This window comes from Mobula hypostoma, chromosome 9 (assembly GCF_963921235.1).
Source record: "Mobula hypostoma chromosome 9, sMobHyp1.1, whole genome shotgun sequence".
NCBI lineage: Eukaryota > Metazoa > Chordata > Chondrichthyes > Myliobatiformes > Myliobatidae > Mobula > Mobula hypostoma.
In genome coordinates this window covers 5047480-5064484 of record NC_086105.1, presented here as the reverse complement: position 1 = coordinate 5064484, position 17005 = coordinate 5047480, and the positions used below count along the sequence as shown (strand labels likewise).

Below are 17005 nucleotides of genomic sequence, written 5' to 3'. Positions count from 1 at the left end.
CTCCTGCATTACGTATTGGTCTACGTATTGATATTTTATATTCATTATTGTAACATATAGTGATCCTTTATGTCTTGCACTGTACTGATGCCTCAAGACAAGAGATTTCACGCCATGCTGTATGTCAGTGACAATGAACCGGGTTCTGGTGTCTGTTGCCAAGAAGGAGCAGAGTTTGTTTTGCTGTTGTTGTTTGCTGTGTTCTGTGTTGCTCTGTCGAGCATTGTGGACACGCTATGTTGGTGCTAGAATGTGTGGCGACGGTTGCGGGCTGAGCCCCAGCACGCCCTCAGACTGTGTGGGTTGTTAATGTAAATAGGCTATTTCGCTCTTTGTTTTGATGTATAAATGCATCTGAATCCAACCTGATGTCCATGCCCCAGCCCCAGCTCAGCTCAGTGGATATAGGTATTGACCAATTGCAAACCTTATGGATGATCAAAATCCTTATCTGCATAATCAATCACCAATCAGAATTAGTCAAGTAATTGACCAATACTAAATGTCATACTAAAATCCTTTGTTTTCATCTTTATCTCTTCTTGGACTGTCCAATATCCCCAGTCCCCTGCTGTGCAAAAGGAAAGCTACAGTATGTTCTTCAAAGACCTCTCTCCAAAAGCCTCACTTGCCCAGGTTGACTGCACGCCATCTGTAAACTATTCTTTGCTGGACATTGTCTTAACTCCTGCCTTGCTGCACCTTCCACACAAGAGGTGGTCACTGGTCCCAAAGTACTACCGTAAGAGAGAAAAAAGAAGAACCAAGGAACATTAGGGGGATATAGACCGAATGCAGAGAAATGGGACCAGCTTGAGATTGAGAGTGGGCAAAGAAGTGGCAGCTGGGCTACAGTGTAGGGAAGTAAGTGATCATAGACTTTGGTAGACTATTTTCTAAACGGGAGAAAACTCAGAAATCAGAGGCATAGAGGGTGTTAGGAGCCCCAGAGCAGGATTCCTGCAGGCTAACTTCCAGGTTGAGTCAGTAATAAGGAAGGCAAACACAATGCTACCATTCGTTTCCAAAGGACTAGAATATAAAAACAAGGTTGCAATGCTGAGGCTTTAAAAGACATTGGAGTACTATGAGCAGTTTTGGGCCCCTATCTAAAAAAGGATGTGCTGGCATTGAAGAGGGTGCAGAGGAGGTTTATGAGAATGATCCTGGGAATGAAAGAGTTAACATATCAGGAGAATTAGATGACTATAAGACCATGAAACATTGAAGCAGAATTAGACACCTGGCCCATTGAGTCTGCTCCGCCATTCCATCATGGCTGATTTATTTCCCTCTCAATCCCAGTCTCCTGCCTTCTCTCTGTAACCTTTTACACCATGACTGATCAAGAATTTATCAACCTCCTCTTTAGCTATACCCACTGACTTGGCCTTCACAGCAATGAATTCCACAGATTCACCACCCTCTGGCTAAAGAAATTTCTCCCGTCTGTTCTAAATGGGTGTCCCTCTATTCTGAGGCTGTGTCCTCTGGTCCTAGGCTCCCCCACTATAGAAACATCCTCTCCACATCTATCTAGATATTCCAATAATTGATAGGTTTCAATGAGATCCCCCATCATTCTTCTAAACTCCAGTGAGTACAGATCTAGAGCATTCAAACGTTCCTCCTATGTTAACCATTTACTTCCCTGTATCATTTTTGTGGACTTTCTCTGGACTCTTTCCAATGCTGACACATCTTTTCTCAGATGAGAGTCCCAGATCTCCTCACAATACTCCAAGTGTGGTCTTAGGTTTAAAGGTACATCTCTTTATGCCTTCAGACGCTGGACCCTCCTGCTGATGGAAACATTCTATCTAGGCCTTTCAATGTTGAGTGGTTTTCAATGAGATCCCCTCATCCTTCTGAATTCCATTGAGTCTAGGCCCACAGGCATTAAATGCTCCTTATGCATTAGCTCTTTCATTCCTGACACCATTCTCCTAAATCTGATCTGGACCTACCATACCTTTTTCTTAAATATACAACACAAAATTGCACACAATATTCCAAATGCTATGACCAGCTTTTATTCCCCCATTCCTCAATCATTCCCCATTGCTAGACCTCCTAGTTCATCCCAGTGATGTGGGCTGTGAAGGATTGAACTGAACTATAGGCTCTAGGGAATTCAGCTTTGCCTGATGCTAACCCAGTGGGATGGGGGTGCTCTGGGAGTGTAGCGCAGTCCTGTCCCCTTTATTTACACCAGGATCAAAACCTCTGGCAATTCATGCACCCAAACAATGCAGGGTTGTAGAATCATGAACAATGTAGGCTGTTTAGCCACGGTAGTGTAACAGTTATCATGATGATATTACAGCCCGAGGCCTGCGAGCTCAGAGCTCATTTCCAGTGTCCTCTGTAAAAACGTTTGTATGTTCTTCCTGTATGAGTGTGGGCTTCCTTTGGGTACTTTGATTTCCTCCTACAGTCCAAAGATACACCAGTTAAGTAAATTAATTAGTCATTGTAACTTTTGCCATGATTAGGCTGGGATTAAATCGATCCTAATAGCCCAGAAAGGCCTGTTCCACGCTGTACATCTAAATAAAAAAAAAGAATTAATTTCCACCACGGGCACATATTGTCCATGTAGAGTGTGCACACAGACACACCTCAGTGATCACTACCTGTCTGTGTTAGACGTGTCACTGCCATGGCATGCAAATGGTTTGGCAAAATCCCAACAGCACCATTTCAGCATATATCACCAGAAGCAGTGACCATGTCTGTGCAGTCTGTGTCCATGGAATTAATTTTATGAACCAACTTTACTGGTAATTTTGTTTTCTGGTGCCAAACTACAGATTTACTATCCAGGCACCTGCCTGATCAGGTGGGATTTAACCTCAGGAAATGGTGATATTTTTGAAGATCTGACTGGTAACATCTAGAAATGTTTAACATGTTCTTTGTGGAGTGGGTAAATGCAGACTCCTTGCTTATATGAGGAAATCGGAGCAGTCTAGGTCACCCAGCCCTATAAGATGCTGGTCAATATGATCATGGTGCATCTAACATACTTGCCTTTATTAGCTGAGGCACAAACTTCAAGAGTCAGGAAGTTACGTTGCAGCTTTATAAAACTCTAGTTCAGCCGCCTGTGGAGTATTGCACAGAGTTCCACTCATCCCATTATAGGAAGGATGTCTGGGCTTTGGAGAGGGTGCAGAAGAGGTTTACCAGCACTCTGCCTGGATTAGGGGACATGTGCTATAACAAGATGCTGGATAAATATGGGTTGTTTTTTCTGGAGCGGTGGAGGCCGAGGAGAGATCTGACCGAGGTTTATAAGATTATGAGAGTCATACATGGACAGAGGAAACAGACAATATCTTTTTCCCAGTGTCGAAATGCCTAATAACAAAGGGCATGCATTTAAGGCGAGAGGGATTAATTTCAAAGCAGACGTGAGAGGCAAGTTTTTTACACAGAGAGTGATGGGTGCCTGGAATGTGCCGATTGGGTAGTGAGTGGTAGATGCAAATACATTAAAGATTGTTCAGAGATGCTTAGACAGGCAATGAATATGAGAAAATTGGAAGTACATGGACATTATGTAGGTAAAAGAGATTAGTTTAGCTAACCACTTAATTACTAATTTAATTGGTTCCAAGGTATATATAGGGTAAAAGCAAACAGGTTTTTTTTCCACTGAGCAACACACATAAAAGTGATTCCCTCGTGTTTACGTTTTCCCACTGAGGTTGTGTGGGAATACAACTAGAGGTCATAGATTAAGTGGTTTAGCACAGACTAGATGGGCTAAAGGGCCCATTTCTATGCATCTATGACTGGAATATGGATTCTCATGTGCGTGATTGCTGCCCTCTTTCCGATGCTCATCTGCGAGAGAACCGAATTTCATGGCAGTGTCTGCATTCTGTGCTGTATGTTCAATGTATGCTGAGAGATAAGACTGGAACTCACTGACAGGCACAGTGAGTCGGTAAGAGTGAGCGGTTGTTAACTATTGGTTTCAAAAAGGCTTTTCTTAACAAAGGGACACCTTTATTTGGCAGGAGAAGGGTGTGAATCTCACTCACATTGAATCTCGCCCATCCCGACTCAAGAACGGCCAGTACGAGTTCTTCATTGACCTGGACTGTAAGAGCGTCTCCAGCCTGGAGGAGATTCTCCAGTCACTCCGCCAGGAAATCTGCGGCACCGTCCATGAACTTTCACGGGGAAAGATAAAGGACACAGGTGCCAGAGTCTTGACTAGTGATTTTTAAACAATGGAAGGTGGGGGTGGGTGCATGCAAAGGGGAGAGATGTGAGGGATGGGTTTTAACTCTTAGAAAAAATGTAAATACAAATAATTACTTATGTTCATGAACTAAGACTGGGTTCCATTTTGGAGAGAAACGCAGTTTGTTCATCTATAGATGGGTAGTCTTTGTCCTTAAGAGCATGCTGTACGAGTGTTGGCCTTCATTAGTTGGGGGATTGAGTTCAAGAGCCACGAGGTAGTGATGCAGCTCTATAAAACCCTGGTTAGACCGTACTTGGAGTTTTGTGTTCAGTTCTGTTTGCTGCATTATAGGAAGGATGTGGAAGCTTTAGAGAGTGTGCGGAGGAGATTTACCAGGATGCTGCCTGCATTAGAAAACATGTCTTATAAGGATAAGTTGAGTGAGCCAGGGGTTTTCTCTTTAGAGCAAAAGAGGATGAGGGGTGACGTTGCAGAGGTGTACAAGATGATAAGAGGCATTGATTGAGCGGACAGTCATTTTCGCAGGGCAGAAATGACTACTACCGGGGCGTAATTTTAAGGTGCTCAGAGGAAAGTATAGTGAGGATGTCAGAGGTAGGTTTTAAGGCAGAGAGTGGTGAGTGTGTGATGCTGCATTTACTCTGTGTGTGGCTCCCCCAACTAGGAATATAGGGGTATGGGGGTCTTCCATTCCCTGTTGCCCTTTGCATCAACCTGAGCTCTCTCGGTTGAGACAGTCATAGAGTCATGCTCTGACATCCGCTAAAATCCGCCCCCCCCACCCATGCTTACTTCCAATTAGCTTAAAACTCTGCCCTCTTGTATTAGCCATTTCTGCCCCGGGAAAAAGTCTCTGGCTGCCCACTTGAATTTGCCTCTTATCACCTTGTACACCTCTATCTAGTCTCCTCTCATCCTCTTTCATTCTAAAGAGGAAAGCCCTAACTCAGTCAACCTATCCTCATATGACATGCTCTCCAGTCCAGGCAGCATTCTGGTAAATTGCCTCTGCCTTCTCCCTAAAGAATCCACATCTTTCTATAACGAGGTGACCAGAGTTTTATGGAGCTGCAATGTTACCTTGTGGCTCCCCATTCTTCTCTACATATTCATATTTAAGAGACGTTAAAATGCCTCTAAGCTGGTGTTTCTCAAGCCAGTATCCTAGGCCCAAACATCTTCATCTCCCTTCAACTGTACGTTCAGAATTGGGGATGTTCACTGGTGATTGCATGATGTTCAGCATCATTTGCAATTTTGCATATAATAAGAACACAAGGCATTGGATCAGAATTAAGCCATTCAGCCCATCGAGTCTGCTTCGCATTCCATCCTCCCTCTCAACCCTTATCTCCTGCCTTCTCTCCATAACCTTTGACGCCCTGACTAATTAAGAACCTACCAACCTCTGCTTTAAATATACCCAATGACTTGGCCTCCGCAATGAACTCCACAGATTCACCACCCACTACCTAAAGAAATTCCTCCTCATCTCTGTTCTAAAGGGATGTTCCTCTATCTTGATGCTGTGCCATTTGGTTCTCGACTCTCCCACTATAGGAATCATCCTCTCCACATCCACTCTGTCTAGGCCTTTCAATATTCGATAGATTTCAGTGAGATCCCCCCCCCCACCATTCTTCTAAACTCAAACGAGTGCAAGCCCAGAGAGATCAAACGCTGCTCAAACATTAATCCTTTCATTCTCATGAGCCTATAATGAAGCAGTCCGCATCCAAGTACAGTACGACTGGACAACATCCAGGCATATGACAATAATAAACTAATTATAGTTTACCAACAGGACCCAATATAGATGCAGTAGGAGTCTCCCCCTTATTCAACTCTGCTTACATTGCATCTGGAGTATTACAATCATCTCTGGTCGCACAGTAGCAGAGGCTTTGGAAAGGGCACAGAAGAGGTTCCCCGGGATGCTGTTGGGTTCAGGGGTATGATCCGTGAGGAGAGGTTGCATATCTGGGTTGTTTTCTCTGGAGTGGCAGAGACTGAGGGGTCACCTGATAGAATTTGTAAGATTATGAAAGGCATAGGGAGGGTAGACAGTCAGTCCCAGGGTCGAAACGTCTAATGCCAGAGGGCACGTATTTAAGATAGGGTGGGGGGGGGATTAAATTCAAAGGAAAAGTGGGGGACATTTTTTTTCCCCGCACAGAACAGTGGGTGACTGGAATGTGCTGCCAGGGACGATGGAGGCAGATACAATAGAGTCTTTGAAGAGGCTGAGAAATGGGCACATAAACGTGCAGAGAATGGAAGGATGTGGACCACGTGTAGGCTGGACTAGATGTCATTTGGTTAATTAATTCAGTGCAGAATTGTGGGCTGTAGGACCCGTTCCTGTGTGGTACTGTTCCATTTGCTATGTTCTTTTGTTTTCTTCCAAGGTGCGTGAAAGCTTTCCACAGTTCATTCCATTTGCCATTACCTTTGCACATTCACATAACCTATCCATATCCCCATGAAGCCTCTCTACCTCCTCACAAGTCACACTGTCCCCCAGTTTTATACAGAGAGGACACACCCGGTTCTGGGAGAGAACAGAGCAGAAACCATCAATGTAAGACAGTCACCAAGAAATCCATCAGGGAATTCGGAGGAAAATTCTTTACCAGGAGGGACGCCTTGCTATGTAACAGTTAGCATGATGCTATTACAGCTCAGGGCATTGGAGTTCAGTGTTCAGTCTGTAAGAAGTTTGAGTTCCTCTGGGTGCTCTGGTTTCCTCTCACAGTCCAAAGACTTATCATTTAGTAGGTTAACTGGTGATTGTAAATTGCCCTGTGATTAGGCTGGGGTTAAAACGGTGAGCTGCTGGGCGAAAGGGGCTGTTCCACGCTAATAAAGTGGGTGAACATGGAGCTCACTCCCAAGCTGAGCATTTGGTGGGAAGGGTACAGGAACTTCATAGGTGAGGCAGGACAAGCATTTGAGAGAGAGTGAGGGGGGTATCTTGATAGATTCAGATGGGGAAAACCAGGAGGGCGCTCATGTGGAATATCGAGATCAAGATTGTTTAATATCATTCCTTGTACACAAATATAAAGGAGAACAAAATAATTGTCACTCCAGATCTGATGCGGCACAAAAATGCAAAAGATAAAGGACGCAATAATAAAAAAACACAATAGATATAAATGCATAAGATAACTTAAGTACATAGGTTGATTGTATGCCCATAAGTGATGATAAACACAGGAGTGTTTATACATAGGATGACAGACATGGGATAATAAAGTAGTGGTGGTGTACAGTAAATGACAGAATAAATGGGCTGAATGGCCTGTTCTTTGTTACACATCCTAGTTAAATCTATTCATGTTATTGCTGTAGCAAATAAATCAATCTAATGAAGAAACTCATGGCATTTAATCCCAGCAGTTCATAAGCTCCTAAAAAATGACTGTTCCAACACTAATGCATCATTTACCACCGCATAAAGTTTATCAGAATACAGTGCTGTAACTCAGAGGAGATGCTCCTGAGACAGGGACAAGGGGGAGAATAGCATGCTGAATCCGAGAGATGCTCTCGACTCTTGTTTTGGGGCAGTACTGAGGAAACTCTGCACTGTGAGTATCTTTAGGATTGGTCATTAAATCTCTTGAAGATGACCAAGTCTTCATAGCACTACTGAGAAACGGTGCATGGTTGTTTGCACCCAGCGTCCCTCAGACCAGGCCACCGAAATTAACATCGTTGATCCTGATTGATCTGGAGATACAATTATGATCACCATAACGTCACGGTAGCATTGCTATTACAGCTCAGGGCATCGGAGTGTGCAGTTCACACTAGCAGCACTGTCCATTTATAAATCTGATGGCAGAGGGGAGAAAACTGTTCACACACTTAACGATTCAGGAACAGCTTCTTCCCCTCTACCATCAGATTTCAATGGACAGTGAACCCACAAACACCACCTTGGTATTTTTTTGTCTCTCTTTTTGCACTGCTTATTTAATTTAATTTTCTTTCTTTATATATACTTATTATAATTCATAGTTTTTATAATTATGTATTGCATTGTACTGCTGCTGCAAAACAACAAAATTCATGACATATGTCAGTGATATTAAACATTTTTCAATTCTGATTCTTAAACAACGCAAAATAAGAAAAAAGAAGCAAGTCAGGTTCCTTCTTTCTCTCTCTCTGTCTCTCACACACACACGTACACGCGTGCACACACACACACACACACACACACACACACACACACAAACACACACATACACACACACACACACACACACACACACACACAAACACACACATACACACATATACACACATACACACACACACGTACGCGCGTGCACACACACACACACACACACACATACATATATACACACATACACACATATACACACACATACACACACACACACACATGTACGCGCGTGCACACACACGCACACATACATATATACACACATACACACATATACACACACATACACACACACGTACGCACGTGCATGCACACACACACACACACACACACACATACAGATACACACACAGACACACACAAACACACACACACACATACACACACACACACATACACACACACACACACATACAGATACACACACACACACACACACATACATACACACACACACGTACGCGCGTGCACGCGCGCACACACACACACACACACACACATACATACACACACACACGTACGCGCGTGCACGCGCACACACACACACACACACACAGACACACACATACATACACACACACACACGTACGCGCGTGCACGCGCACACACACAGACACACAGACACACACACACACACACACACACACACACACACACACACATACATACACACGCCTCCAACCCCAGGGCAAGGTTACAGAAGATAGAACATTACAGCACAGCACAGGCCCTTTGGCCCACAATATTGTGCTGACCTCTTTTTTTTTACAATCTCATTCCACTTTATTCAACATCAAATACTGACAAGATCTATCCAAAGTGACAAAATATCTTCATAAGTACATTGTTTAAGCATTCTGTATACTTTATTATCGAAAGCAACACAGATTCAATAACGTTCCATCTGGAAAGAAATCAAGCAGATATTGGTCAGTTTTCTGCTATTTTCTTAAGATTTATTGAGACAATTTAATAATCTTTAGATCAGGTCCCATAATTATCTAGGACACACTCAGATGGTGGAGTTAAACTCACTGGAGGTAGTGGGAAATCTAACACAGAATGTAATAAAACTCCAGCAATCTGGCAGACTTGGGTCTTTGATGATCCCAGACTCCTGATCTTATTACTATCCCATCACAATTGCTATATAGTAGTATAAAGCATTTTCCTGTAAACCTGTTGATTTTTAAAGGAGCAGAAATACACATACATTCCAAACACTGGCTCTTGCTCAAACATAGCCATATCGCAACTCCAGTTCCTGGCCACACACTGGACGAATGTCAACCAGATGACTAACCTTCATTATTTATGAACCATTAAATACAAGATTATTGGAATTATACATTTCATCAATCATTTAAATTACTAGACAAAGTGCTCATTAAGACCACTATATTTACTGATTTGTGACAGCTATACTCCTGTGTAGAGGATCAGCATACTCAGTTTGGTAGCCAGCAGATAAACTCTCCAAGAAAAAGACAATTTCCCTGAAAATTAGGCACAAGGGCAATAACTGAGATGTTTCTTAAATACAAACAATACAAATTTCAGGACCATAAGCATTGAAAACCTGACAATTCATGAGTTTGTGATTCTGCTGCCAGACTAATATATCCACTCCCTGTATTAAATGTCAAGTCCACCATACTTTGGAGACTAGCCCCTGGTGCATAGAGTTTACCCATTTACCCTACCAAAACTGCATCCAAAATCCTCAAGTTTTACTTCAATATGTAAAGCACCTCAACAGATACTTGCGCCCTATCTTCAGTTTGCTGGTTCAGCCATCCGCTAGTTTGCACTTGAATCCAGACAAGATCAAGTACAAATACTGCTTTGGTAGAAGACTGGCAAATCTAGGAATAACACAGGGAGAGATGGACACGTCCTTTTTTGTCCAGTTGAATGAGTTCAAGAGCTTGAAGTGTTTTTAACTCTGCTTCAGTTGCCTTCATGTTGAGTTTCACCACCTGCATCACAGTCAGCGCAGAACTATTTTTGTTCTTTACGACGTGGTCAAAGAGCTGCTGGTAAAGTGTGTTCAAGTTCACAAGTTTTGCAACCTGCCTTACATTTTTTGGCACAGATGTGAACATCTCTTCAGTGACCGGTTCAAACCCACCTCCCAGCTGCTGTGGTGACTGAGGCACTACACAGGATTCCTCACACGGGTTTCCTCCGGGCAGAGTCTCTGACTTCATAACATTCTGTATGGCCCATTGCTCATCTTCTGTCAGGGGACAGGACTTCAGGTCGCTTTGACTCTGCAGCTTTTGTACTAACTGCAATGTGGTGGCAAGTTTTGTGTGGATGAAGTCTACTGATTCTTTACGCTCTATAGCAATCCGATCTGCTTCTTCACACAGCTCACGATACTGTGACTTTATTACCTTCAGTTGCTCTAGCAGTTTTATTGGGGTTTCCTGTTGTGTTCTGTTCTCTGGAAGATTATTCACAATTTCAAGTTCTAGTTTGTGTTCAATATAATTCAGTTCAGACTCTGCCTTCTGGAACATTGCTGCCAGCTAGTTGACCGCGGTCTCCATATTGAATAGTTTACATTCCCTGTGCTGACCTCTTAGCTTGTCAAAGAACAATCTCACCCTTCCCTCCCACATAGCCGACCATCTTTCTATCAACCATGTGCCTATCAAAGAGTCTCTTAAATGTCCCTGATGTATCTGTCTCCACCACCAAAGCTGCATCCCTAAGACCATAAAACACCCCTTTCTGTGTATAAAACCTATCTCTGACATCCATCCCCCTATATACTTCACCACTGACCTTAAAATTATGCCTCCTTGCATTAGCCAAATCCACACTGAGAGGAAGTGTCTGTCAGTCCACTTGATCTATGTTATCTATGTTATCATAGCATCTTATACACCTCTAACAAATTACCTCTCATCCTCCTTCACTCCAAAGGGAAAAGCCCTAGCTTGTTCAACTTCTCCTAATGCTTCTCCTTTTTTTAGTTGCCTTCAGTTCATTTTCGAAAGCTTTCCAATCCTTTAACCTTTCCAATCCTGTCTTGTCTCCCTTTCTCTTCACCATTTACACCTCGGACTTCAACTACTGCACACAGTCTTGTCATTTTCAGAAGTTTTCGGATGACTCTGCCATAGTTGGATGCATCAGCAGGGGAGATGAGGCTGAGCACAGGGCTACGGTAGGAAACTTTGTCACATGGTGTGAGCAGAATTATCTGCAGCTTAATGTGAAAAAGACTAAGGAGCTGGTGCTAGACCTGAGGAAGCTAAGGTACCGGTGACCCCTGTTTCCATCCAGGGGGTCAGTGTGGACATGGTGGAGGATTACAAATACCTGGGGATACGAATTGACAATAAACTGGACTGGTCAAAGAACACTGAGGCTGTCTACAAGAAGGGTCAGAGCAATCTCTATTTCCTGAGGAGACTGAGGTCCTTTAACATCTGCCAGACGATGCTGAGGATGTTCTACAAGTCTGTGGTGGCCAGTGTGATCATGTTTGCTGTTGTGTGCTGGGGCAGCAGGCTGAGGGTAGCAGACACCAACAGAATCAACAAACTCATTCGTAAGGCCAGTGATGTTGTGGGGGTGGAACTGGACTCTCTGACGGTGGTGTCTGAAAAGAGGATGCTGTCCAAGTTGCATGCCATCTTGGACAATGTCTCCCATCCACTATATAATGTACTGGTTGGGCACAGGAGTACATTCAGCCAGAGACTCATTCCACCGAGATGCAAAACTGAGCGTCATAGGAAGTCATTCCTGCCTGTGGCCATCAAACTTTACAACTCCTCCCTGGAATTACTTCCTGGCAAATTTACATATTACTATTTAACTATTTATGGTTTTATTACTATTTATTATTTATGGTGCAACTGTAACGAAAACCAATTTCCCCCGGGATCAATAAAGTATGACTATGACTATGACTATGGCTATGACTAACTTCCCACTAATTTTTAATATATTGTATGCACTCTCCTTTGCTTTCATATTGTCTTCAATTTCACGTGTCAGCCACAGTTGCCACATCCTCCCTTTAGAATACTTCTTCTTTGGGATGTATCTATCGTGTGCCTTTCAAATTGCCCTCAGAAACTCCAGCCATTGTTGCTCTGCTGTCATCCCTGCTAGTGTCCCCTTCCAATCAACTTTAGCCAGCGCCTCTCTCATGCCTCTGTAATTCTCTTTACTCCACCCTAACACTCATACATCGAGCTTTATCTCCTCTATCTCAAACTGCAGGGTGATCCTATTATATTATGATCACTGCTCCTAAGGGTTCCTATACCTTAAGCTCCCTAATCAAATCTGGTTCATTGTACAACACAAAATTCAGAATTGCTTTTCCCCTCGTGGGCTCAACCACAAGCTGCTCTAAAGAGAAACAAGATGCATTTTCATTCATCTCCCTTGATCTACAGCTGCTGAAATAAGTTAAGGATCATGGATCAGCTTTATTTGCCATATGCATTTATACGTATTAATAATTCAGCATAGTATGTTGGTCATGATGCAATGAGCAACAAAAAATTATTCAACACTTAGAACTTACTTACTATCTGTTACACCGCTGGTGTTTAGAGCAGCAATCAAGGTTTCCCGTCTCTCTCTGTCCATACCATCACACACAGATAAAGAAAGATTATTCATTGGTGTTTCCATAACAATTTCTTTTGACCAGTCAGGGTTGTTAGCCCTGAGCTGAACCCTTGAACCTGGAGGGCTGATGGACAACTCTTAATCTGACCTCTACTCTTTGACCTGTTTGGCATGGGTGACCCTACCAAGAGTTAAAGCACAAAGCCGTGACTCCAGCCAACGTAGCTCTCTGGTTCATTGAGGCACGCGAACCTCCAAACCCTACGACAAAGTTGTGGTCCTCTTGGAGGAACAATTATAAAGAATAAGGAATTGTATAAGAAAGTAAAGTTAGAGGTTAAAGGGCAGATATGAAATAAAATGTGCATAAATATATAAATACCAGCATGTACAGTATTTTCAATGTACACGGTGTTATAAAAAGTGTTTTAAAGTCTTTGCAATGCAGTGATGGGGGTGGGGGAGGTTAAAGATAGAGGGAGTGGAGGTGCTAACTATAGTGGTTGATCAGCTTGACTAGTGGATAAACGTTTTAGATGGCTTGAAGTTTTGTCTTAATAGCCCTGCAGTATGATGACTCCAGCCGAATGCGATGTTCTCCCAGGGGGTTGTCTATTGGTGGGTCCTCGGGTGGCTGTAGAGGCTGATCCCGGATCCACACGTCCTGGTGAAGTGAAGGCAAGAGTAAGTGGTGGCTGTGCTGATGAAGCTGGGGTCTTTCCCAGCTGCTGCATTTTCTCTGCGGAGCAGGAGCCAGCCCTGATGAAGAGCCTCGACTCAAAATGTCGACTGTTTATTCCTCTCCGTAGATGCTGCCTCACCTACCGAGTTCCCTCAGCATTTTGTGTGTGTTGCACAAAAATACTAAGTTAACTTCATTTAGAGGAGTACAACTGTTGCAAAGCACCAGAAAGCAAAGCTCCCAGGGTTTTCCATCTAGATTTATTACCAGCAGTTCAGATTTATCATCAAAGGGCCAGGCATTAATTTAATTTCTGTTTGGGAGAGTTTCTGTTAAATACTATTTTACTAAAATGATTGTGTTTTTTTTTCAAGCCACGTATTCATAAGATGCAGACAGATAGGTGCCTGTAAGTTACAGAAAGAAGCTTTATATCTGTTGGAGATTTATTATTCTTTAGAGGTGAATGTAAGGCCAAGATGATAAGAGATGTGTTTTCATTCCCCCGTCTCCCTCAGCCCTGAGGCAGCTTGAGTTGTTAGCTCTGTTTAGACAAGCTCTTAATGAGTGTTGCAAATACTCATAAATTTAACAAATCTTGGGGCATCTAACCCGTATGGGAGGCCCACATTGCCGCCTATTTGGGGGGAAATGGATTTAAAAAGCGTCCTATGATAGATGTGCGGGTCAGGATAAATGTCAAATCAGAAGCTTGGCTAACTGCCTTATTTTGTGGTCTTTTCCTTGGCTGACCTGATGGTTACCTTCCTACCATCAATGCTGCCAGTATCAGGAAGGTCCCAGGCAAGGAATTAAGGTTATAAATGGCCAGAATCAATTAAATTAGTTGCTCTAATTTTGATATTTTCTGGTCATATCTGGTTGTTATTTTCCCATTTCTTCATCTTTCACGTTTCCCCATTAGAAGCTATTTTCTGTCGGTTTTTGTTTTGTTTAATTAGAATTTATACTTGGTCTTGTGTTTCTTTTTCTCCGGTTTACAGTGCTCTGCTATATGCTGAGGTAGTGGGGGTTGCCAAGGGTCAGTGTCTTACTACTATCTGTCCATCTGTTAAGCCACAAATAATTGAAAATTTGTTTCATTAGATTTAGGCTTAGACCCTAATTAAGTTTTTTATTGGTTTTTTACAGAGCAACTTGTAAATAGTAGCAGGTGGGGGTGTCTGTGCATGAACTGTGTGAGCTTCTGTCGATCTGTGTGTGAGTGTTTGTGAAAGGATGTCGTGTATGTGCTTGAATTGTGTGAGCTTCTGTGAGTCTGTGTGTGTGTGCGTGTGTCTGTATCTGTGAGTCTGTGTGTGTGCCTGTGTCTGTGTCTGTGAGACTGTGAGTGTGTGTATATGTGTGTGTGTGTGTGTGTGTGTGTGTGTGTGTGTGTGTCTGTATCTGTGAGTCTTTGTGTGTGTGTCTGGCTCTGTGAGTGTGTGTGTGTGTGTCTGTGTGAGTGTGTGTGTGTGTGTGTGTGTGTGTGTCTGTATCTGTGTCTGTATCTGTGAGTCTGTGTGTCTGTCTGTCTCTGTGAGTGTGTGTGTGTGTGTGTGTCTGTATCTGTGAGTCTGTGTGTGTGTGTGTGTGTGTGTTTGTCTGTGTCTGTATCTGTGAGAGTGTGTGTGTATATGTGTGTGTGTGTGTGTGTTTGTGTGTGTGTGTGTGTGTGTGTGTGTGTGTGTGTGTGTGTGTGTGTGTGTGTGTTTGTGTATGTGCGTGCATGTAGATATGATAAAGGCATTTAAAAGACCCTGAGATAAGGGAAGGAAGCTAGGAAGCTGTACTTGACCCTGATGATCAGAGGGTCCCCTCTCACCCAAAACTTACACCGCCTAGTTATAAACTCCCCTACCCTGGTAAAAAAACTGTTACCCCCCACCTCATCTAGGCCCCTGATGATTTTAAACACTTCCATAAGGTCGCCCCTTCATCCTCCTTGAATAAAGACAGATGCCGGCCAACCCCTCCCTGTAATTCAGGCTGTCAAGTCCTGGCAACTTCCTCGTAAATCTTTTCAGCATTTTTTCTTGCTTTTACAATCTTTCAACTTGAGACAAATGATACATGAACACGTTGAATTTGAAGTTCTTATAAACATGAGAAAAATCTGCAGATGCTGGAAATCTGAAGTAACACATACAAAATGCTGGAGGAACACTGCAAGCCAGGCAGCATCTATGGAAAAGAATAAAGAGTCGACGTTTCGATCCGAAACCCTTCATCAGGACTGGGAATTCTTATACTATTTATCCAGTAATAAGTAAAGTGGGAATGGTGGGGAATAATCTGATCTCAACATTTAAGGGAAGTTTGGATAGGTACATGGATGGGGGGGGGTATGGAGGGCTTTGTGGGAGGGCTCTGGTTCAGCTGCAGGTTGAAGGGAATAGGCAGATTAATAGTTCAACACAGACTAGATGGGCTGAAGGGCCCATTGCTGTGCTGTAATGTTCTATGACTTCAATGAAGGATCAGCTAAGAACAGCAATGGCCAATACCAGAGGTGAGGGGAGATGTCCGAAGTGGATTTTCTTCATACAGAGAGTGGTGGGTGCATGGAACACACCGCCAGGATTGGTGATAGACCACAGGACCATAAGATATAGGAGCAGAATTAGGCCTTTTGGCCCACTGAGTTTCTCTGCCATTTCATCATGGCTGATCCAATCTCCCTCTCAGCCCCAATCTCCTGCCTTCTCCCCATATCCCTTCTTGCCCTAACTAATCAAGAATCGATCAACCTCTGCCTTAAATATACATAAAGATTTGGCCTCCACAGATGCCTGCGGCAAAGAATTCCACAGATTCACCACTCTCCGGCTAAAGAAATTCCTCCTCATCTCTGTTCTGAAGGGATGTTCTTATATTCTGAGACTGTGTCCTCTGGTCCTAGACCCCCCACCATAGGAAACATCCTCTCCACATCCACTCTGTCACGGTGGATGAGTGAGTGAGTGTGTGTGTGTGTGTGTGTGTGTGTGTGTGTGTCTGTGTGAGTGTGTGTGTGCGTGCGTGTGTGTGCGTGCGTGTGTGTGTGTGTGCGTGACCTTATACACTGACCATTATACACTGACCTTATACACTGACCATTTAACACTGACATTATACACTGACCATTATACACGGACCATTATACACTGACTTTATACACTGACCATTATACACTGACCTTATACACTGACCATTTAACACTGACCATTATACACTGACTATTATACACTGACCATTATACACTGACCTTATACACTGACCTTATACACTGACCATTATACACTGACCTTATACACTGACC

General features: G+C 43.2%; 1 protein-coding gene and 1 pseudogene across 4 annotated transcripts in view; one reads left to right on the top strand and one right to left on the bottom strand.

The window, feature by feature from the left end:
* The window catches only part of pah (phenylalanine hydroxylase), a 94288-nt gene that overhangs the window by 34438 nt on the left and 42845 nt on the right, over positions 1-17005 (top strand). For 3 of the 4 annotated variants that reach the window (XR_010019153.1, XR_010019152.1, XM_063057649.1), the window contains exon 3: positions 4029-4212. The exons of the other annotated variant lie outside the window; for it this stretch is intronic. Coding sequence is in view for 1 of the 3 variants with exons in the window: in XM_063057649.1 (XP_062913719.1) it covers positions 4029-4212 (184 nt within the window). In the remaining 2 variants the exon portion in view is untranslated. The remainder of the gene's footprint in view (positions 1-4028; positions 4213-17005) is intronic. 4 annotated transcript variants of the gene reach the window in all.
* On the bottom strand, positions 10068-10987 carry LOC134351470 (spindle and kinetochore-associated protein 2-like; annotated as a pseudogene).